General features: G+C 42.4%; 1 protein-coding gene across 3 annotated transcripts in view; it reads right to left on the bottom strand.

Moving 5' to 3' along the window:
- Positions 1 to 24,318, bottom strand: part of SEMA5B (semaphorin 5B) — a 138,802-nt gene that overhangs the window by 2,751 nt on the left and 111,733 nt on the right. The window contains exons 14-20 of one of the 3 annotated variants that reach the window (XM_075710035.1): positions 23,167 to 23,314; positions 21,564 to 21,789; positions 20,688 to 20,906; positions 18,753 to 18,923; positions 17,689 to 17,838; positions 16,737 to 16,781; positions 13,346 to 13,551 (exon numbers count right to left, since the gene is read on the bottom strand). In XM_075710035.1, coding sequence (XP_075566150.1) covers positions 13,346 to 13,551; positions 16,737 to 16,781; positions 17,689 to 17,838; positions 18,753 to 18,923; positions 20,688 to 20,906; positions 21,564 to 21,789; positions 23,167 to 23,314 — 1,165 coding nt within the window. The remainder of the gene's footprint in view (positions 1 to 13,345; positions 13,552 to 16,736; positions 16,782 to 17,688; positions 17,839 to 18,752; positions 18,924 to 20,687; positions 20,907 to 21,563; positions 21,790 to 23,166; positions 23,315 to 24,318) is intronic. The other 2 variants (XM_075710037.1, XM_075710036.1) reach the window with 2 other exon arrangements.

Raw genomic sequence — 24,318 nt, 5'->3', positions numbered from 1 at the left:
CCTGACCTGGGATTGCTCAGGACCATCTTGATCTCAGGACAAAGACCTCTGGACTCTACTTTTTTGGCTTTCATTTGGAAAATCTGTATGAGTTTCAACATGTCCCACAGTGTTTAAAACTAGCCCCTTACAGCAGACTTAGCATTTATTTGACATGATTTCCATTTTTTTTCTCTCTCTCATCTTACTTTCATATAACATTTAATTAAGGAAAAAAACCACAACTGATCCTTTGCTCTTTTTGGCTTTATTTTCAATGGAGGGCTTATATCTTAGGAAAATAACTTATGAAAATGGTTTAGCGGAATTTATAATGCAATTAGCTGCAAAGAATTTGTCTCCGGAAATGCTGTGATGGCAGTACAGTCCCAAATCAGCATGATCCATGTGCACTGCCTTAACATTTCCCCACACAAACTTATTGTTTGTCTCATTTTAATAAATAGATGATTAGGTTCCTTGGTACTAGAAATTGGTTGATATTTTGAAGAAGGGAAATTAGGCAGCAGTGAATTTTAGAGATGTACACATACATACTCATGCATGCGCTGTGGGAGAAGGGGTGCACAGTTACATCCCTCTGAGTGGGCTCCTGTGCTGTTTTTCCTCAGAGCTTTAACCTTTGCCCTCATCCTGCAATTCTTGGCTGTGACAGTACAGAGATGGCTGACGACTTTCCCTTTGGAAGATATTCCCCCAGCGCTATATGGGTTATGCTGTCAAGGTCAGAGCCTCCTGACAACTTGAACTCACTGAAGTTACTGCGGCGATGAAACCAGCCTGCTGTGCCCATAGGTATTCCCACCAATATTTATCAGTCCCAATGGGAAAGGCCAAGAGTCATCACCACAGCACTACAGTCGATCACAAAAACTAACACAGAACAGACCCTTGCTCACAGCCCAACTCCTATGAGTGCCTCTTCACATCAGCCACCTCTGAGCCAAGTCCCCAATATTACAGTGGCCAAAAGCGGTTGCCATATGCATACATTTAATTTTGTTCAGCTTTCTCCATTGATATTTTTAGCCTAAGTCATCATTCAGATTTTCCGTTTGTTACTTTTTCTCCAGCAATGCCTTGCCACTACTCCCCCAAATTCTGCCTCTGCTCCAAATCATTAAGTCATACTCCACTGACCTACTTGGTTACATTCTCCCAGATGTATCAAAACATCTTCATGTGTAACAGTATGGGACTTTCAGTACTACTCCCATCCTACAGCTGCATGTACAAGCTGTATAAACATTTCTTACACACGTAAACAGATCAAATGTTTCAATTTTCAATAAACAGTCATGAAAATTTCAAAACTTGATTTAAAAAGGGAATGAACATCTCCCCACCCCCAGCTAAAAGGAATGTCATACAGTTTTTGAGAAGCTAAAGTGAAAAGAATACTTCTAAAAGCATGTGATACACATACAACTAATAGCAAAATAAGGGCCATAAGGTAGTTCCCACTGGGTGACATGCAATGGCAAGATTTCCTTAATCTTCTCATGCAGAAAGCACTCAGCTTTCTGGAGCTCAGCATTCTCTTTGAGCTCCAGATCTTCTTTCCTATTTTGGGGGTGGTGTGGGGGAAGAGTCAGCAAGTTTCTCAAGAGGTTCATAGGTTAATCTTCACCAGCTATGCAGCACTGCAGTCCCCATGAAGTCAGGGAGCAAGGACAGCTTTCCCCAACCTCACAGTTTCTCCACTACTTCTCTGTCGACAGGTGTTAATTTCAGTTCTTCCACCTCCCACCCACAACACTTTCCTCTTTAAAAAGGTAAAAAGAAGAAAGAAGAAGTTGGGTGACCTTCCTGGGCAGCTTCAAACCACTCTGTCTAGCATTTATGGTTAAGTTATGACCACTTTAACCTCTGCAGAGGCTGAACAACGCAGCGCGCACCTTTCCAATGGGCATGACTTGTCAGAGCTGTGTCAGCTGTGCCAGGACTGACCGCGTAGTTGGAAGTTTCCACCTTGCAAGTTTGTTTGTAATGTTGAACATCCCAGTGTACTACGAAGAAAAACTTCCCCTTTCCTTCATCACAAAGTGAGTGCAGGTGCTAAGGAACCAAGGGTAACAATTCCAGTCACTGCTAACCCTCATCATCCACTGTGGACATAGGCAAAGGTCTAAAATTAGGGTCCTGGGAGCAGATGGCAACTTTGTAGTCAACTCGTTCCTCTTAGCAATATCCAACTCAAGCCCACGTACATCCTGCCTCTGCAGAAATCAGGGACAGAATTCCAACTGAAATCAGTCGCACAATTAGCCCTAAAAGAATTAAAGTAGCATTTCCAAATTTCCTTGGAACAGCATCCAACAGACTTCCTGTAGCAGCAGTGGGATGGCCATTACTCCCCCTCATCCCCCAGGAAAATGGTGGGATAAAAGGATTGTGCAACGATGTAAGAAAGCCAAGATCCAACATTTAGCTTATTCTGTGCTCCTTTTAAGTTGTTTCTTGCACTGAAATCAGATTGAGCAAAATGCTTTTTCGATGCAGATCAGCTGTTTTATGGAGTTAGCCATGCCTTCTTGTTAATGGATGTTACTTTTTGTGTTCTAGGAATGTTAGCCAAATGACTTGGGATTGTGGAAATATATTAATATTATGAAACATTTCCCACAGCTTGTACATCTCCGGAAGTACCAAGGCAGAGATCTCAGAATCATAAGTAACCAGTAAATTTGGAAATAATTAGCATAATAATTACAATTCAACAAAATAAACCATACAACTAAAATAACCTCTTTTGGCAATAATTGACACCAGGAAAATAAATGATGTCTGGCCCACCCACATGCTCCCTTTCTTCTGATCCACCGGATGCCACAACACTGCTGTGCCTCTCAAGCTATGCATTACAAATGACCCTGGAAAGATGGCATGTTGCCAGAAAGACCTTATGAGACCCATGTATTTACTGCAAGCTGAGAGTGATTTTTGAGACTTTAATGATTCTTATTTCTGATCTTTCTTAAAAATTTACTTAGTGTCTTACACTAAACAAACTATCTCACCTGATGCTTTTATAAAAATCTCTTGAGCTCTGCCTACACTGAAGTCAAAGGTAGCAGTGGCCAGAGTTTATGTGTTGAGGTTTTTCTGATGAATTCAATAAGGCTGTTTGCAGGATTTACAGTGAAGCGTAGATGTACAGATGAGGAACCTATTTTCTAAATAAAAAGGTTTTTCCTCTCAAAAAGAGATACAAAAAAATCCCACTGGGACACTAAACTTATGATTGCATGTTCTTTTTGGATGGAAGCTCACCATATTTTTAGACTGGAAATTCTTTGTTCACTGTTATTGGTAAATAAATTAAACAACCCCCAAATGACAGCAGCATCTGTAGATGTGCTTGGGTTGACAATGGAACTAACATTCAATTACAAGAAAATGAATAGCTACAGTTTTCTATAGCTGTTTGAAAATAGCTATTTTATCCTTATACTTAGGATGGAGTGAGGTTATATTACTGCCATTTTAAACTTATAAAAACCTTCAGAGTTGGCAACATAAAGGACCATTGTCAGAAAGATGCTTTGGCACGTCTCTGACTTTAAGCACGAGTAAGATGACAAAACGTACTGTATGTAATAGTAAGGCAAGCTGAAGTGAGTCCCTGCTTAGAGCTAAATCCAGGTTTAAGTATTTTTCTGAACTGGAAACTGAAGTCCGAGGAGTTGATGGAAATCTTCCCACTGGCAAGTGCAGGTGTCTAGCCTAAAGCTTGCTATTTATCCCTGGCTTGCCAGTAATTTGGTGGTGGCAACACCCATGACGTGGCTTCCAGACACACAAGAGGAATCCAGGGCTGCCCCAAGCTGCTTCCCAATATTGCTGATGCACAGGATATAGCAGACATGATCTCAGCTCTGTGGGAAGGTGTAAACTGTCTCCTTGCTGCACTGCTATGCTTCAGTGTCTGCCCTTCCTGGGTCCCTCACGTATATTGTAGTGTTACTACAGGGGCTCATGAGTTGAGCTACAGCACCTGCCCTCGTGCATGCTCTAGTACTCAGACTAACTCACCAGGGGTATAATCACTGCCTTCTAAAACTAAGTTTAGTAATCTGCACTGGGTGCAGATGATCATCTAGAGCAACTGGGCTAGGCCGGGCTTCTGCTGTTGGTAACCAGTAAGGCCACAGTGACCGGCTGTAGGTCTGTCCAGGGAAGGCAGTTCTCACTGCCTCATTGCAGTTATATTGGAGCAAGCAGCCCTGAGTTTTCAGATGGCCTCAGAGCTGCTTATTGTGGTGAATTACCAACACAAGTCATGCAGCCTGGTGCCAGCCCACAGCGCTACATTTAGACTGAGAATTGCAAAGGTGTAACTGCAGTGGTGCAAAAAAAAAAAAAAAAAAAAATTAAAAATAGAAATAAAAGTAAAAACTGGCCTAATTTGCCATCTGCTAACTCCGTTCAGTCTCTTACAGTCTTACGGCTTTCCAAGTACCTCCCACCCTCTAAATAGATGCTTTTTGATTATTTTCCTCAAGATTGCTTTGTTTTCTCCCCATGCTGCATCTCACCTTGTTATTTCCTCTCTACATTTATAATCTCCCCAGGTCATTTTCCATTATTTCTATAGCAATGGCTGTTTTTTTGACACACCTCCCAATTTAATATCTTCTGCTAGTTTAATTAACACACTTACTGCACCCTCTCCAAGCTCATTAATGAAGTATTAAATAAAGCCAAACCTTGCATTACTGCTTGCGGTGCCCCACACAACTCCTCCCTACAGCCCCGTATGTTCCCATTAACGAGTGCCTGGTGTTCGCAGTCCATTAGCCAGGTTTCAGTCTCTGCAGCAGTGTTCCTGTCCAAGCCAATTTCTACTTACACGTCACAGGATTATTTAAGACACCAATATCATCCTCTTCTCTTTAGGTGTATAGACCAGTGAAGCTACATTTTTTACCAGCTGAGAATCTGCTCTTATGCAGCTCAGTCTCGTGCTTTCCCTTCCTCCTCTAATGCTGAAACTCTGTGTAAAAAGTGATTGTGTTTGATTTCTTCCTGCTCAGCATTAGGTCCCAGCTCAGCTGTCAGTTCAGCCCAACCACCTTTCATTTCATCAGGGTATGTGACATGTTGCCTCTCAAATATTAGTTCAGATTTGTCTGCATATTAACACCGACACAGATTTGCTTCAATGAGCTTCCATTGCTGTAACTGAAAGCACAGTCGAGTCAATCCCATTTTGTTTCTCCTGGTTTCACCCTCTAGTATGGCCCCAACTCTGCCAAATTTTAAAGACCAAGCAGGCTTTAACACCCCATTGATAGGCTTTTTTGAATGGGGAAGGTCCAGGCATACTCAGTCAATTGTGGGCCTGTATGATTACAGATAGTTTCTCTTATCCCCGAATCCAACTGGTGTTTCTCACACAGACTTACTGGAGCTACTTGTGTGACTTTAGTGCATTGGAGTTTGGTAGCTTAACAGTGACTCAATTAGCTGGGAGAAAACTGGCCTGCTTTCTTACAAATGCTTTTGTATTACCTTTGCATTTCATGGCACTGGGGGTTTGCCCAAGATGCATGATATTTATAAAGGTAGTTGGAGTTGTTTATTAGCTCGTTCTCACAGACTCTGGGATACGGTCCATCTAGATTCCTTCATCCGCAGATTTTCAGTTCTTTCCTTTATTCACATGCTTTGTGCCAAATGTCAGGAGGATGTTAGAGCTGACTTAATGAGGATTCCCCCAGCTATAGGGGAATGCAGGCAGAGCTACTCCTGCGTACCCTACACCAAACCTATTGTGCATATATAAATGATGCACCAGGGAAAGGTGGCAACGGATGTGTTGTTGCTGCAGCCTGTGCAGCCTGGGTGGTGGCAGCAGCCAGCACACCCTGAGCAGCCCTGAGCTCTCAAATGCTCTTTAGGACAGGCCGGTCATGGTTCAGGAAAAAACAGCTCAGGTATTTTGGCTGTCCTCTCTCAGAGCTGCCAAACACGTTCTGGACATTGAGATCTCGTTCTGAATACTGACACAGCTATCTTTATTCTGTATGTGCGCAGTGAGATTTCTTTAGAATTCTACTTAAAAATCCATTATTTGCTAGTGGAGCTATTCCAGATGAATAGTGAGGCAGCTCCCCTCCAAGTGTACCACAAAGGTTATATGTTTTCTGGTATTTATTGTTTATCTAATATTATCCTCTCCCTTTACTTTAGCTCACAGCCTCTTTCATGGCTCCTTTTAAACTCTTCTGCAAACACATAATTAATTTCTCCTGCATATCTTGGAGGCACTGAGGATTTCCCAGTTCAACTAATGTGCATAACACTGCCAGCCAGAGCTTTGAGGAGATGACGAGGTAGGAACCACTTCAAGCACCTGGACCAAGGAGAACCATTAAGTTTCAGCAAATGAGACTAGGGTATATTTGAAATATTCCTCTTCTGACCAGTAGAGGGAAGTCATGTAAATATACAGCAGTCAGTGCAGTGTGATTTTGTTATTCCCATTCCCACAGGTCTTCATTTAATTCTCCTTCTTCCAGCACAGGTAGGTGGGTGGGGGCAGATACATGTCAACCTCAGAGAAATTACAAAAGGCAAAAATGGCAAGAAAAAGGTAGTATCAATAATTAGACCAATGTGTGTAGCTGGAAAAAGCTGGCAGGTTTTTGAACATGTGAGCTGCTGTTTCAGACCTGAAGACAGGCAGATGTGTTCAAAATTTTACCTTCACATAATTAAAAACCAAACAAAACCAAACTTGTCTGCCTACAAACCTGTCTTGCCTGCATACACAGATTATCACAGCTGCAGTAATACAACCCCAAAGAAAGGCTACTGTGGGCATCCATGATGACCAGCCTAGTCTGTAAGAAGGCAGAGCATGGACCATATCCCTGACCTGGGTGTGGAGGAGATATGCCTGGCTGAACAAGGAGGACGAGAGAAGGCTGAGTCAATAGAGAAAAACATGACAGGATGAATATGAAGCATGTACCCCCAGTGTCACTTAAAACTTCACAATACGGCTTAAAGAAGAAAACAAAAACTCAGCCCAAAAGCTGGACTCTCTCAAAATGGTGGGGGAGGAGGAACAATGTATATTCCCACCTCATGGTGAGCAGCAACAGCCCTGCAAAGTAATGAAGGGTTTGTACGAAAACCAGGTGGAGTGGGGACCAGTTCCCATTGCGGGACAGTTGTGAGCGGCTGCTTACTATCCCAGAGGGAGGAGGTGCAAGGAAACATTCAGATCCGAATTGGCAGTTTCCCCTAGTCTTAAAATTGTATCTACGAGAGGGAGATATCTGTGACTTGCACACAGCAACCCGCTGAGCCACTGCTGCCATGGGGTGAGGACACCTCCAAGAGATGAACATCACTCCACAGGCACAATCACCCTAGGGCAGCCACACCTCCAGGCATGCTTGACTGCTCAATTTGACTCGACCCAATGATATAAAGGGGAGAAAAGACACTAATAGATTTTGACTGAGACACACCACTTAATCCTTTTTTCCCCATCAGTAAGCTCTCTTGCTTTCCCTTCCTAGCAGGCATTATGTAAATTGAGAGTCCCCTGAAGTGATATTTGCAACTGCAGGATCATACAAGAAAGGGCACAATGCTCCTTTGCCAATACAACCCCCTGCCCCTACTATTCTTTTTCAAATAATACTATACTCATGGTAAGTACTAAAAATATGTACTCTACCATCCAAGCACTTAATGTTCTTAAATGCCACTTTGTTCAGGGGAAATAGTCTTTGTTAAACATGAAATACACTGGGAACAAAATTTATGTTTCAATATGATTTACTATATTTATATATATATGTATTTATTTTTTTTCAGCTGATTACATCAGCTAAATCTCTCTCTAAAATGCCATACAGATAAAGCAAATACTTAAGGGAGGCTGTTGATAACTTATTGATGATGTTGGGTATCATCAACTGCTGGCTTATGTCTGAACTTTACAGCCACTTCCTGGGCCTTAAATGATGCACAGAAAAAGGGTCACCAGGAAAAGAAAAAAGTTTATATCAGAGTGCTATCAGTGTATGTGCTGTGATCACTACAAATAAATGGGTTAGCCAATTTTAGTTGAAGTAGCAACATATCAAATTAAGTGACAGGACACTGAAGCCCTAAGTTTTCCACTGCAGAGGGAAACAAACATCCTCAGAGACCATGGCTGACTTAGACAAACATTCCTCTAGGGCACTTGATAGTAGTTAAAGCTCATTTAAACTTGAACCACTGGCTGTCTCCCTGCTATAAAAAAGGTGGGATTTTCAGCAGCAGTGAAAATGACCATCACCAAGAGAGAGACATTTAAAATCCATACAGGGATCCAGTTTCCTATACCCTGAGCTTTATTTCTTTTTTCAATGTTGAAAGCCACACCAAACACCCAGCTTGTTGTTTTATTCAGAAGGATTCTTCTTCCAAAGACAGAATTGGTTTCTGTTTCGTAACCCTCCATGTTGGTATTTTATTGCCATGAATTATTCGGGATTAGTAATGAAGTGTAGATCACGGTGTCCAGAGTCCTTCACAGGGGGTGTCTGCTCTGCACTGTTATTTGATTCTCAACAGCATTGTTCTCACTTTATTAAAAAATATTCACTGTAGCTTCTAATTAACACAGAGTCCCAACTGATCTACTGAATATTCCCCCCATTTCCTGGTAGCTGATTTAGACTGGATATAAGGAAGAAATTTTTTACAATGAGGGTGGTGAAGCACTGGAACCAGTTGCCCAGAGAGGTAGTGGAGGCCCCATCCCCCTAGAAACATTCAAGGTCTATGATTTGCTGTATAACTGTGGGCAAGTGCAGGTCTCACAGTCCTACTGAAGTTAATGTCTATTGTTCTGATGTCCTCCTAGAAACTTCAGGTATCGAGTGATACATCAAATAATTAGTTTCCCTCTTTCATTGCCATATCCTGCAATCTCACTCAGTTCTCACCTCATCTTCCCCCACAATAAATGTGCTTATTGACATAAATGACTGTTTTGCTTGAGCACAACTTCAGCTTTGGCTCTTGGCTTCTACGAGAGCAGCGGTGATGCCCCAGAGCAGATGCAGTGCTCAGGTGCTTCCTCAGCTTATTTGAGGCATTAGTACAGAAAGAGTTTGGCTGTGTGACTCATGACTAAAGCTGTGTTTAAGGAAGGAAGGACAGAGGGAGGTCTGTCCGGCACACTTGGGAAGAAAATCTGCAGAATCATCATCATAACCATCCTGCAAACTTACATTTCTCACTAATCCCATCTGGCCTGATCCAAAGGCCATTGGATTTTGGATTTGGACCAATGTGCAGGCACCTTTGCCTGTCCAAATCCCGTGCAGGATAAAATGTTGGCTCTCTTTATTGGCAGAGGATTTAGCGATAGGAAGAAGTTCAGTCCAAACCCTTTCTCCGTGTGTGGCTCTTCCAAGAGCTCCTAATTCACAAGGGCTCAACCTTGGCCCTACATCCTCCTGCTTCTACTGCAGGATCATCTGGCTTTCCATCAGCATGACTTTAATAAGTAACTCACATGAGTAAGTCACTGAGTAGCTGAAGCAAAATGTTAAAAAAGAGGATCTCCTCTGTGTTTTGATAGCCAGTTATTAACTAATCGGCGTGGCAGTACTGGGAAGGTTGTAGGTGGCTCTGTAACCCATCATGCCAAGATGTGAAGAGCAGATAATTTTTATTTCATTATGCTCTTGTTCTGCACAGTCTTCAATATTGTCAGAGTGCTGTATGAACTTTAACCAATTAATGAAACATGAACTGCTTATTAGGTGACCCAAAAGGTCTCTCCCTTACAATCTGTGAATAACAAATCAAAATCAACGTGCTGCTAGTAAATGCATATGCATGAAATCTTTTAAGACATCATGGCTAAAATAGCTAATAATAAACCTCACAGCATTCTTGAGAAAGCAAAACAGGAAGGGAAAAGAAGCCAACAAAAATAAAACACTCTTCTGCAAAACACTGTCTAGGCAAGTTAGCATCAGCTAAATGATCAATAGGTCACCATTATGTATGATATTTACATCTGATCTGCATTACTGCATTGCTGTGCTGAAATGTCCAACAAGGCTCATATCAGCTAGCACTTCCTTCATTAAAATCTGCCTTCATATAAAATTCACCTTGATTTATGAGTTTGCATTCAGTGCTGTACATTTGAATGTAACACTGCCAAACTTTCTACTGTGTTCACCTGCTGGTTGGAGAGCAGAGATATTTCAAGATGAAAACAAACTAAAGATGGTTGCAGAAGGCTTATTATTATCAAAGAATGGAAAATAATAGACTTGTGCATATGCTCAGCCTTCTGCTACCATCATGTCACTGTGTATTATCATCTTCTGTTACTCAAAAGTAGTCTGCACACCATGTATTTCCTTAATCATGGATTTATTAACTCTTTCACACACACACATACAAACCTACAATGATTCTTCTGCTTTCATTACCTAAAAAATGTTGGGGGCAGTTTTCTTGGTATCTGCTGAGTAGAAACTTACTTAGGTTTAGAATCTGGAATTTCAGGTGTTTTCACTTTCTTTCATACATACATATTTTAAATACAGATGGGCCCATATCCAAGCTCAGTCCAACCCTCATTTTCCAGAAGGTGAATTTTAGCTCCTCCATCATTTGAGTGTTAATTGTGTAGCATCACAATAAAACCACACATGTTCCTTGAAGGCATGAAAAACTCCCTCCTGACCCTTAGAAAAATCTGCCAGTTATTCCTGAATATAAAGCTGGCTAATAACAAGTTTTGTAAGTAATTACACAGCACAGAGCACACAGAGCCTTCCTCTTACTGCACTAACACTATATTCTTCAAGGGAACACTGAGGAGTGGCAAATGTGTAGTATTAAATGAGACGTTTTCAGGCAAGAGTTTAAGAAAGGAGGGCCAATAGAGAAGATGAACATAAGGAAATACTCAACAGGAATAGAGAAAAGGGGCTTCACTTGATAAACAGATTTTACCCTTTCTGCTGCCTCATTCACCACTCTGAAAGTGTATGACTTTGAGTTCTTCTCAGCAAGTAGCCCCTTGCTCCTAAACATTTAGTTTTGGTCTGTCCAATGACTGCAGATTTATGCACTTGAACTCTTTCACTTCCTAACATTCTATAAATAAGCCCCATCTGGTGTATCTCTCCTTGTGTCCAAGACCCTTCTCCCCCCAGCCTAACTCATACAGTCCCAGTTAGCTTCCTTTAAATAAAGTAGACTTTTCAAAACTTGATCTAATGCCTAGGCTCTTTATGTCCCTCAAAAGAAGACTCTAACAGCTGCTCACTGTTACTACACACTAGATCGAGTACTCAGAGATGGATCTATCAAAGAGGTCAGCTCCCTCCTGATACTACATTAAATAATCTGCTGCTATTTTAAACTTTGCTTAGCTTTGTTATTACTTCTAGTCCACTGCACCATTCAGCATAGACATATTGCATTTCATAATGCATTTACCCAATTGGTCAAGATTGTTCTGCGAACAACTTCATCCTTCTAAATTTTAAACATTCTTCCTATTTTAGCATCATCTGATAACATATGATAGCACAATATAAATCATGAAGAAAACGTTAGCACAAAGCCAATTCTGTAACTACCTGCTTTTGGCCACAAAAATAAATTTGTCTCATTTCTTCATTGTTTGCTAAGTAAGAAACAAGGGGATACTCTTGCTCATCTCTTCATTCCTGCAAGCTTTTCTCATCCGAACCTTCCTACTGACTTTGCCACAACTGCTGAAAGTTGTAACTGAAAGGATTACTCTCATAGTTTGAAGCTTCCAGGATCAGGTCCCAGTTCTTTACCTGTCTTAATAATTTATTACCTAACCTGTATATGCAGAGTGTGTAGAATAATACATCCTGTGAAACTTTGTTAAAAGCCTCTGAAAATCCCAATATGTCTGCTGCTTCCCTCCTATCTAGATCAATATTTATTTAATTTAAAAAAGGAATCCAATTTGCTTGACATGATTTACTTTCCACAAATCCATGCTGTCTCACATTATGATGCTGCACTCTTATTAAACTGTATGCAACTGTAGCCTTATGCTGCTAGGAAATGTATTTTTGAGACTACATTTATAGGCAGCGGGATCCTCTGAGGGACTGCAATGCCCAACACAAGGAATTCAGCGCATGTTTATTGCCAAACTGTTCTGTTATTTTCCAGCTCAAACTGTTTTCCTTTAAAACACCAAAACATCATTGACTCTTCAAATGATTTGATGCAAGCTCTTAGTTCTGATGCGTATTCACATTGCAAATCATGGCCATATATCAGGAATCATCCTGTGCCCAGCATTATAAAATCTCTATGTAGAAACAGTCCCCAACACCCAGGGAGTTTAAACTATGGCAACGGTCCCACTGTTGATCTTATTGTTGGGTCTCAGTCAGAAGCCGGGCCAGATCAGCAGAAACAGACAATCAAAATGTCAACAGCACATAGCAATACGAAGGAGCAAGCAGCTGCAGAGTTTCCTTCTGTTTTGTGTTCATGTCCCAGATAATGCTCCACACTGTTCAAGTGACCTTAGGCAGGCTTTTCCTCCTGTGGCAACATGAAGCCCCTTCACCCATCCCACTGCTGACTTCTCTGATCCCACACTTCACCTGGAGACTGATGCTCGAATACAACTATGCACTGCCCTCTCAGCATATTGTCTCTTGCGCCCTTAGTCCTATCTGCTCAGATAACAGGTGATGTTCTCTTTAGCAGACATGCCAACAGAGTATGCCACTTCAACACTCATCTTCTCCTAAGGCTTCAGCTCCCAGTTCTGCTGTTATCATTGAATTCTGCGTGGCTGCCTGGGGTAAGTTCTGTCCAGTACTGATAGAGGGGGCAGAACCCTCTCTGCTTTCTCATTCTCTCCAATTTGGCAGTTCCCAAAGCATTTCCAGAATCATATGTTACCAATAAGCATTTTCCCAGCTAATGAAGTTTCCATTTTTATTCTTCCTCCCCTCCATTTCCTCTTACCACGCACTAACAATGCACTGAACTGAGCTCTTACTGATTTCTTAGAGGACAATTTGTATGCATACAATAGTCAGAATGGGCTGGACTATCTTGGTATCTACTTGCCAGACTGGCATTCATCAGGACTGTGAAACAGAACAAAATCCCATTGCAGTAACGGGACTTTTTAAGCCCTTTGTGATAGTACGGCTAAATGCCCCTTCAACCCCACGTGTAATGCCAACAGCTGGGCACAGAAACACAAACCTACCCAATTGCAACCATGACATAAATACAGAATTTGTTTACGTAGTATCAAGCTGTTTGTGGTATTTCTCATCAAGTACCCTACCTTGAACTCCATAGGGGTATACTTCTCATTCTTGGGGGTCGTGTTGCCCTTGTAATGGAGATGGTTGGGAGTGGTTGGGTGGATAACGGTTGACTCCTGGGACTGCCTCTGACAGCGCTGGCAGTACACGTAAATCACAAACGTTAAGAGGCTAGAGCCAAAGAAACAGGAGACCCCAGTGGCAATCAGATGGATGAGACTAAAACCTGCAAGGGAAATGACAAGAGATGCTATTTTTAAAGAACAGCCTTTTTCCCTCTCCTGACAAGACCACAGGTGCAAATCAGAGCTATGACATCTCGGGATCAACATTAATAAGCTGTTGAAGCCAGAGTCTTACGTTCTAACATAAACTGACATAATCTCCCTGCAAATCGGTCTCCCCACTGCAGTTCTGCCTTGTGCAGTTTAACAGGTTCATGCATCGTTTTCTCAAAGCTCCCTCCCTGTCTCTCGTCTCTCCCCTCTATTGATATTGAAACTAAACATTATGTTAAGCTGACAGCTAAAGAAATGAGCCATACAAACAATGCACATTAATGGATTCCAAAGCATGTGTGTGTCATGGAAATAAGGGGATAAAAATGCTCAGCGTTTCTCTGAAGGGGAAGGAAGGGAGGGGAAAGCCCTTTTTGTTGGCTGCCCAAAATGCCTATGGGACTGTGTGTGGGGTGGGAGAGATACACATTCCTCCCCCATGTAATCCAAGTGTGCTCAGCATTCTTGCTTATTCATGGGGCAGCACTGCCTTGGCCGTGTCTGCACTACCTCTGAGGTGTATTTGTACTGCTATCACTGAAACAGGGCTCCTCAGGGGAATGGGAAAGATAAGGTGGAAAAAGGAAAGGGGGGAACTGCTTGAAAAACACTTCTTTGTTGGCTGTCTCCACAAACTGCAAAGATAGGAAGCTGGTTGCAGGCAGGTGCTGGTGGGGTAGCTACAGTGCAAATGTTTCAAAAAGAAAAGCTCTTGGACTATAAAAGCCTCCTACAGAGATCTCTCCATGTGGGATTGCAGCAGCACCCTCCAAGCACAGCGCTGGCCTCTGAAGGAGTTATAGTTGCATCCCACATGCCAGGAGGTACTTAACTCACAGCTCCGTCTGGTGGGGGGAAGACAAAGTCAAATAGCATTCCTCATTCCTCCCTCACCTCAGACAGTCTTAAACCCCATGGTAAAACCAGCCACCAACAGATCTCCACTAACAACAGGACAAACAGTAGTGACCTTTACAGCCACCAAGTTAACGAAGTGACCAGAAGCAATCTTGGGTGGCAAAACTTTATGACCCTGTTGTCTTTTGCTATGTGTAGGGGGGGATCTACAGAAAAAGAATCAATGAAGATGACTCCAAATGCTACTGCCTTTCCTCTGCCTTTGCTCTGTCATCTTTCAAAGAGGAGTAACAGGCGGCCGAGTGCCTGGGGGGGACCCCTGACTGCTTCCCCCAGGGCAGCTGTCCCAAGGGACAGACACACCGGCTCAGTGGTCACTGCAGCGGTAAAATTCCCATGATGCCTAAAAAGCCAATTCATTTGGACAGACTGCTGTGTTGACTTGACTGTGTGCGGAGAAATGGAAGGGACTACACAGAGAGTGGATTTAAATGAGGTTCATTCTTAGTCTGATCACGGTGTGCATTTTTTTGGTGCCATGTTAAATTTTAACTGATATGCTTTTCAAATAGAGAATTCTGCCCATTAGTCTACTGCTCTCCTCTAATCTTTAGTTAAAAAAGATCCTTCTGAGTTCAAAAAGAACAAAACCAATAGAGTTCTACAACAAAGTAATGCACTTCAATCATAATTACAGTAAGGAACATACAGAATTTATTAGACTGACAAGCTACATTTATTTTTTAAATCACACCATAAAATTCCATTGCAAGATTACCACTTTCTATTGTGTTTTGGATGAGGGTCCAAAAAAACAGCAGAAATATGATAATTTCCTACTAAAAGTTACAAGACCTTTCCAAAAAGACATTTCCTTTCTAAAAACTTCCACCTGCTTTAAGCCACTCATGAGAGCTAAAACACAGAATATGCAACCGTGCTTAGTGAAGCCACATGACACTGTCACATTCTCCTCCTGTGCAGCTTTGCTTATATTGCAGCGAATGTTTCATTTCACTGCTACATTTACCAGTTCACTACAGTAGGAAATCCATTCTAAAACATAAAGCTCTCTTACATTTCCCTCTCACCTTTGAAAGACCCATCTGATTTTTCAGGTGACTTTTAGTCACATCTTAGGGAAAAACCAAATTATTTTGTTTGCAGCATGTGAGACCCCAGGGGGGAAGCTTTCTGGTTCATCACTCTGAAAATATAGATTTTCTGAGATGCATCAACAGAATTTCTATTGATTGGCTTCTTTGCCAAATATTGTAGAACACTAAGTAATAAATAATATTAGCTATGGTGAAATGTAGATTGCAGCAGCAAATACAATGGTGGTGGTAAAAGAAGGAAATGTGCATACAGTGCACAACAGCAGAGTGCAAACCATAGCAGAGTCCTGGAACTGAGGCAGGTATGTTGCACCCTCTGAGGGAGAAGGAGTGACGCAGAAAGCCAACTGTTACATTGCAGGTGCTGAAATCTTAATTCCCTTGGTTGCCCCACAGTCACAAACTGTGAGAGGCCGCATTTCCATGACACAGGTGGCATGCCTTTTTTTGCCATGTTCTCCACAGGGAGAAGAGATTTTGGCAGCCTGTAGATCATCTAGATTTCAGGAAAACAGGGATGTGATGCTAGCAGGAATTGACACGGTCATTAGTGTGAAACTAGCATTTTAAAATGTCGAAGGAACCTGCTATTTTCTCCTGTCTGCATTTTTATCGTAGGGGCTCCTAGGGCAGTGGAAAAGTGACACTAATGACGATCTTTCCAAGTTACCTGCAAAACTTCTGTGAGAGGTGAGGACTTGAATGAAAGGAAGTGTTTGGAGGACAAGCATAAACTCTAATCTTGTCCTATATCAGCAAAGAATGTGTCTAAGACATCCTGTTCACTGAAATCTTTATAGGTTATTTAAAAACACCTGCCTCCAAACATCTGGAGGCTTACAGTGGTGGAATGAGGAATATCCCTTCCTTTCTCCTGAACCATTTACCCTGTGGGTAGAGACAGACAAGCAATGTGCTCCCTGGTAATTAATGACCCTCAGTGGCCAACCCAAACCCTGAAATAAATAAAAATCTTGGAACTGACAAGTGGACATGCGATACATTCCTCCAGTCTGACTCAGACAGCAAGACTCCAGTGGAATTAAGGCTATCAGTGGGATATGAGCTGTATAGATTAATGGTTTGGTTGATACTGCACAGGGAGAAAAGAAGCCAGGTTAAGATAAAAATAAGATATATAGTTAGTGGTACCCTACCTCCACAGTTCGTGCTCTCATCAATGCTGGAGGCTGGCAGGATCACTAAACAAAGAGAAGATAGGAGAAAGTTGTCATTTTGCCATCACTTTACTTCTTTAAGTAATTAAACCCCCTGTGCTCCAGACACGAGAAGTTGCTCACGTGTTCTGCAGCAAGCTGAGAGTCTCTCTAAATTGAATGATAAGCTTAGAGTGTGAAACACATGCAACAAAGCCTCTCCAAAGACCTGACAATTCCAGTACTGTTACCTGATCACTGTTTAGCTTCTTTGATTTAGGGGAAAGAAGATAGCTGAGAAAACCATGAAAAAGAAGAGTACCGTTGCCTAGAGATCTCAGATTTTTAAGTCAGGGCACTGTAATCCAGAAAAGAACATGTGGAAAGGGGTTATTCAGTCTAGACCCATATCAAATATTTGCCTGAGAGATTCAATTTCCACAAAATACAGGGTGGAAGATGTTGATGACCATCTGTCCATCAACAGTGTTGCTCTGTTAGACCCTTGATTAATCTCCCCACTTCACACACCAATTTTCTCCATCTGCCTCACCTTATTGCTTCGCTCTTTTGGGATGCTTCTTTTGATACCTGAACTCAAGGACCTTCTGTTGCCCATATCCATATTGAGAATGGAGGTAATTTTTATAACCCAGCCTGAGATGAACTACGCAATGTTAAAAGCTTCAATTCAGGTGAAGAAATACTAGTTATTTATTACAGATCTAGATGATTCCACTTTAAAGAAAAGCCAAGCTGCCTTAAAGGAATGCCAGTTACCCTGTGCCTGCCACAAGGGAGTTTAAAGCATGTTTGTTTGTTTGCTTGTTTTTCTAGAAGCATCCAAACCCAATTTATAGTACAGAAAACCTCAGCCTAGCTTGACAGTCAGGGCACAAGCTTCTGTCCTAAATTGGCCCACCCTCTCCCTCCTCCATCACACTGTACATACCAGGAATTTCATTATACAGGCATTCTTGGTACTGTGTGCTGTTTCCGACACACTGTGAAGAGTCTGGGCTGTGTACCTCGCAATAACGGCTGCGGTATTGGATGCCCTCTTCATTACACAGGCTCCACTCTGACCACTCTGACCAGCCACCTGAAATCCAAGATCAGGAAAACACACAGACAACATCACCAAGAAGGAAAAGGATCCCTTTACATACCAAACTTCTCCCATGCTGAAGGATATCTAGATCCTGGCCTGGGCCTTTCTCACACATCTAATCCAGGGGCCTTTAGTGGATTTAATTTTCTCAATACAAATAACAATGCAAGCATCATACCCTACTTGTCAGGTTGTAGTTTTCTTAATACAGACTGAACCAACCCTTGGCGGAGCACTGCGCAGCATGGAGTTGTCTTAAAAGCTCCTATATTAGCTCTTTGGTTAAAGACATGCAAGGATCTGGATGGGGCAATGCTGTACCAGGACCTCCAAGTTTTGAGGTGGCCTCCCAGGATATCCCAAGCAGCCAGCACAAATTACAGCAGTTAGAGAGTTTTGCTGATGTTCCTAAGGGTAGAAGTCATCCTGCAGTGGATCAGAAATACTCAAAGGCAGTTCAAAACCAGCACAGATCTAAACCCTGTCCTCTGAGTTGTAGCACATGCTCATCTGCCTGTCTGTGTAAGAAAAAGGAAGGATTGTCTCTTCAGCAACTGTACAGATTGATGCTTCGTGACTCCTTTTGTTTGTCTTGTAAGCTTCCACACTGAAGAACCAAGCTCCTGATTTTTCAGTTACTTTAAATGGATCAGCTGTTAACAGGATTTTGCCTGTCTGGCACCAGAATGCCAGAGCATGGGCTAGTGAACAGGTAAAGAGAAAGGTGATGCATTGCAGTTGAACACTGGGATGTCTCCTTTTTCCCTGGCTCAACAGACATTTACTGAATGGACAGAAAACCTTCTAACTGGTCGTGTTTCTGATTTATTTTTTAAACATTTTGCACATGTGCCTTGCTCCCACCACCACCCAATCCAGGTGGAGCAGGGACAAGAACTGGCTACCTTCACATGGGTGCGTGTTGCAAAGGGCCTCCTCAGTGTGCAGACCAATGCAGATATCCTCTCCACTAGATGGAGCTGGATTGGTGCAAGTCCGCGTGCGCTGGTAGTGTCCTCCTCCACAGGTTGCTGAGCAGTGAGACCAAGGAGTCCAGCAAGACCATGAGCCTTTCACTGAAGGACATTGAAAAGCAAGGAGAGAGAGGTAGATGCCATTGGTTATTCCTCTCACTGTGACAAAGCTGGAGATCCCCAGTATCTCACCTTCCAGATCCACCCTGCCCAGACTAGCTAGCAGTTTCTTGCACCCTGACAACAAGAACTTCATATCAAGGGAGGGTGTGAATGTGCTGCACTCTGCAGATGCAGAACGAAGTCTATGCACAAAAAGACTCTGCATGATAAAGTGCCAAAATAGAAACTATTCTTTAGGGTAGTCACTGAACTATTCTATTCTATTCTGTTCTGTTCTATTCTATTCTATTCTATTCTGTTCTGTTCTGTTCTGTTCTGTTCTGTTCTATTCTACACTTTTTTATAAAACAACATTGCCATTACTATTATATTGTCTCCTGATTTACTTGGGAAAAAAGTGCTGTACAACCTAAGTGGAGCTTATATGGCACCTTTCTGTGGGGGTCCTGAGTCCTCTAGTTCCAACCTTCAGGAAACTCAGAGGCTTTATCTAAGCACAGCCCCATAACAGGTTAATAGTAAAACCAGGGAGGGACTTAAGATCCCTGATTCCCACCCCCCCCTCCTTGTCAGGCTACTAGGCTGCCTGACCTGAAAGCCCACATGCCATTATTTCAGAAGATAATAACCTGATGACTTAGTGCAAGAGAAACCCAGGATTTGTGTATACACACTGAGTGAGGCAGGAAGGAGGGAGACACAGAGAAATAGTACTCATGCACTCAGAACAGATTGTAAAACATCATAGTGTCCAAGGGGAGAAAACAGCACAGAAGAAGGGCACAGACATTAGTGAAAAGCCACTGAGAGCTTCCAAAATAGTACTAATAGCTGCCTTTATAGTGCTAGAGTTATTTTCTTTTTATAGGCCATAGAGTGCAATATTTGACACTCTTGCTATGCTCTTGCTGCACATTCTGATCATATTTTCCTATCTGCATTGGAATTTTATCTTTGTATTGAATTTTAGAATCATAATAATACTATTACAATATAGCATTTTCAAATGTAAGCCACAAACTATATTGCCAGAGGTAGATAATTGCTAGAACTGCAAAGAGGCAAGGTACTTTGTGTAAGATCACTTAAATTTAGTTTAGATAGTTATTACAGTGCAAGGATAAGGATAAGTGAGAGAGAATACAGTAGTCAATGGTCTATTACTACTATTCTGGACCAGGAGTGCAACATAAACATGAGGACAAACTCGAAAACCAGGAAACCAGGCAAGAATACTCCCTGCTGGCTGTGCAGGAAATGGTAACTGATGTCAAGAGTAGATGCCCATCGCAAGAACAATACGTAAGCAGGAGAGGGGGAAGAAACAAGTGTTCACAAGAAGAACCACCACATCAAGCATCTCTACACAGTATTAAGCCACATTTATTAAGCCTGTCTCCTCATCAAGGTGCAGATGCACCGTGGTGCCCTCCACTGGATGGAGCATCAAACATTTCTGAAGCAAAAAATTGCTAGACAAGCCATGATACTACTTCCTCTAGAGATGTGGCTGTGTTACCCTCTGAGCCTAGGTGAAGCATAAGTTAAAGCACTAAAGATCACATACACAGGTCATTACAATAGCTTTAAAAAAAATTAAGGAAAAATCCCCCAAATTAAAAAAAAAGAAAAAAACGCAGCTTGGAAATACTGATTTTTTGGGTTTTTTTTTTTTTTGTGGCTCTACCATTAAGATGGGGAATAACACCTCTGAATTTCATGCAGGAAGATGATCATGCTTACCTGGGCAGGGATGCGGATTGCAGTCTTGGTACTCTGTCGCTGACCCCACGCAGGGCAAGCCACCATTTTTAGGTTCAGGGTTTGTGCATGTTCTCTTCCTGATCCTAAAGCCCAACTCACAGTCCCTGGAACAGGAAGACCAGGCCCCCCAAAAGGACCAGCCCCCATTGATAATCCTTGCAGAGGTCTTACCAGTCTTGAGGAGGTCATCAACAAGAGCTTCAAGGAAAACAAACAAGATACCACATGATCACAAATTAATCAGTTGTTGGGCTTTTAAAAAGGGCTTCAGCTCACTAATAAAATCAGGATTTATGTGCCTTGGGGAAGAGTTTCTGTTGAAAGCCCTTAGCAAGAGTTTTGTTCCACAGGGTTACAGCTAAGCTAGATGCAAAATGAAATCTGTACACACACAAACTGAGTCTATTGATAACCCTGATAAATGACCTTTCTGGGCAGCAAAATGTGGCAGTTGAGGCTGTGCGTTCAGGACACTGCCTTGTATCACAGCCATAATGAGGGGAATAAACCCAGAGACAGTGCACAAGGGGACCTCCAGGGTGAAAGAAGAGCGAAGACACACTGTCCTGTAGAATGGCCCTTTTCTTCTCTACACCCTCATTACTTGCCTGTTCTCTTTGGGGCAGCCTGGCAGTAGCAAGAACAAATCTATACACCGCCATAAGCACAGAGCTCACAACTGTGTTGACCTCTAAGTCACAGGGCTCTCTCCATCCCTGCCATTCTGCAATGATACTAGTCATATGTGCTGAGACTTATGTAGACACAATCAGGTTCTGGTTGTTCTGAGAGAATGCCCCTTCCACCACCAAATCTAGGCTTGCCCTATGGTCCCCCAGAGCTGGCAAGACGTACAGTCAGTATCACACACTGCTGAGCCATCATTGGGGCAGAATCGACTCTCGGTCTTCTTCCTCCCAAACTGCAGCTCATGGGGATCGGACAGCTGGGCACGACATGTGTAGCGGAAGCGCTGCTCCTGGCGGGCACCATTCTGGGTGATGTTGACAGGCATCCAAGGGGTCCAGGGTGTGTTCCTGCGCACCTCTGGGCAGCTCTCCGGGTTACAGGTCTTATATTCCTGCCAAGAAGGAAACCCACTCTCTCCTTACTTATTAAACAGCAGCAGCCTAACTGTCAGAGATTTATTTACACCCCAGAAAATAAGAGGGTACCACCTTCTGCATCTAAAACAACCTCCATCCACCTTATCTGACCTCACAGACACAAGCCAGTGCTGGGCACAGCACAAAATGTGGTGACTATGGAGGCGGTGGTGGTGTATAGCCTCAGGAGTACCTCAAGGGTGAACTATGCTTGCTATTTTTATGTCTCCCTCAGGTTTGTGTTTCTTTGCTGACTCAAAGTCCTGTGGGGCTTTGAAAGCGTGGTACATTATGGGCAGGAGAATAATTCAGGCAATAGATAATAATAACAGCAAGCAAGTTTTCTGCTGTGACCCTGAGATGCTGCTCTCAGGTCAGCCTAGAGGAGCCCCATGAGGACAAAATGTCAGTAAAGTTTATTCCTTGAAAATTTTATTGTTTTGTTTTTAAGATGGGTTTAGATTATCTCTTTTTACAGCTATTTTTGTTTGGTTGGCTTTTTCAACTCTCTAGTGAGGGCTATGAACCATTTGCCATCCTTGGTGTAGAGCATCGAGTACAGACAACATTCTGGCTGGAAGGGAATGGCGTGATTTGGGGTCTTTAAAATTCTCGCCGCTAGTGGGAGAAATTCCAGTGACAAACATTGTGTTCTTGTTTAAAAATAAATAAATAGACCAGTCTTTTCTGGCAGAGGGAAAGAAATGTAGTGCTTCAGGACCTTATGATTCTAGAGTAAATGCCAAACAGCTTGTGAACAGATGGGAGGTTCCAGATCAAATCTGCTTACACTGAAAGAAAACTCTTCATAAAACTAATTAAAACAGCTGCATGAAACAGCTGCCAGAATAGGAAAGGGAAAATAAAGAGAGAAAATGGGTAGCCATTGCCTCACTGATGGGTTAACTAGGTGTTTGACCAGTTATTACTCAAGTATGACAGTGAGACTCATTTCTGACGCATGTAGGGCCTCCTTGACTCAATAGGATCATCCGTGGGAGTGGGACAGAAGAAAAAAAAAGTATAGTGCTTTCAGGTAAAGGACTTGGTATCTAAGCTTACAGAGGCCTAAAGGAAGTCCTCTGTACACCAGTCTGGCCTTAACTGCGTGTGCGTGCACCTACACACACACGGTGACACACACTCCCTCACACCAACTTCATTGACTTTGGGAATCTGCCACCTCTCTGCTTCCCAGTTCATTTCAGCATCCTCGCCAGCAAAAGCTGAGGATATCATTTTCTTTTAGCTTGAGAAAGAAAACCAATATGGAGAGAGGAATTAAATACCAAGTTCCTAGATGCTAGATGTCAATAGGTGCCCCTTATGCAATGTCAATAAACAATACATACCACAGCACAGCCTGGACATGTATTTCCATTTTCACAGGACCTCTGCCTTGAATGAATCCCTCCACCACAATTCACACTACATTTATTCCAAGGACCCCATGAAGACCAAAATATCGGCAATGGACATGGACTGTTCTCATTACAGAATCTGAAAGAAGAAAGTGCATTGCTCAAAAAACATCCATGTCAGCACATCCAAGGGACAAAATGGTGATGGATGCAAGACTGCCTGCTGCATTTGGGTGCAATTCATGCATGCACAGAAAGCCAGCAGAAGGCTGACACAAGAGTCAGATTAGCAATAATCCTGTTCATGGCAGAGAACTGTACCCTTTGTACAGAATGGGGAGTGGTTAACAGGGCTGAGCTCACTGAGACAGTTGGAATAAATGGTCAAGATCAGGTTTTTGAAAGTGCTCTAAGCTCATAACTTTTATGCACTGAATCCACAAAAGAGCTCATAAGCTGAAGCCCGTGTGTCATAAAAAGAGAGAGTGGATGGTAAATATTTTCAATGGGATGACTAATGGGAGGTCAACTCAACAGCGATCTGTCACTAATGGCAGGTGCTAAACGCTTGACAATCTTCTCTTCACAGGATCTGGCCCTTACTGCTGCTTGGACCCTAAAAAACTAGTCTTTGCAACTGGAGCTGAACTAGATGCTATATGCATCTAAAAGCAGGCCCTAAATTAATGCTATTTCATGTTCCCTTTTCAAAAGGTAACTTTAATTTTGTTCAGCTTTTTCATCAATATTGTTCTCAAATTGAATCACACAGGACTGTAGTTGACTCAGATGTAGTCTTTAAAACCCAAAAAGGACCATTCTGAATGGCCACAAATCAAACCAAACATTAAAATGTCCTGAATCAAGGAAGTTAAATGAATTGCCCTTTGTATTCTGAGAAATGCAGAGATCTGTCTTAAGTGACCACTCAAGGGACATGCAACAGCTTACTGCCAAGCAGAGGTGGCCTTTAATGAAATGTCAAATCTGGAAACCAAATTGGGATGCCTTGAAGCATGTGTTTAATGAGGGGCTGGGCTTGAAGAAGCGTAATAGTGCAGATGGCTCTGTAGGTTCAAAAAGTATTGTATTTTAGTAGTTTTGCATGAAATTTGCTTAGTTTAGAGGGGGGAAAATAAGATG

This window comes from Pelecanus crispus, chromosome 5 (genome assembly GCF_030463565.1).
Source record: "Pelecanus crispus isolate bPelCri1 chromosome 5, bPelCri1.pri, whole genome shotgun sequence".
Lineage (NCBI taxonomy): Eukaryota > Metazoa > Chordata > Aves > Pelecaniformes > Pelecanidae > Pelecanus > Pelecanus crispus.
Note: the sequence above shows the minus strand (reverse complement) of the source record. Positions and strands in the feature narration are given on the sequence as shown.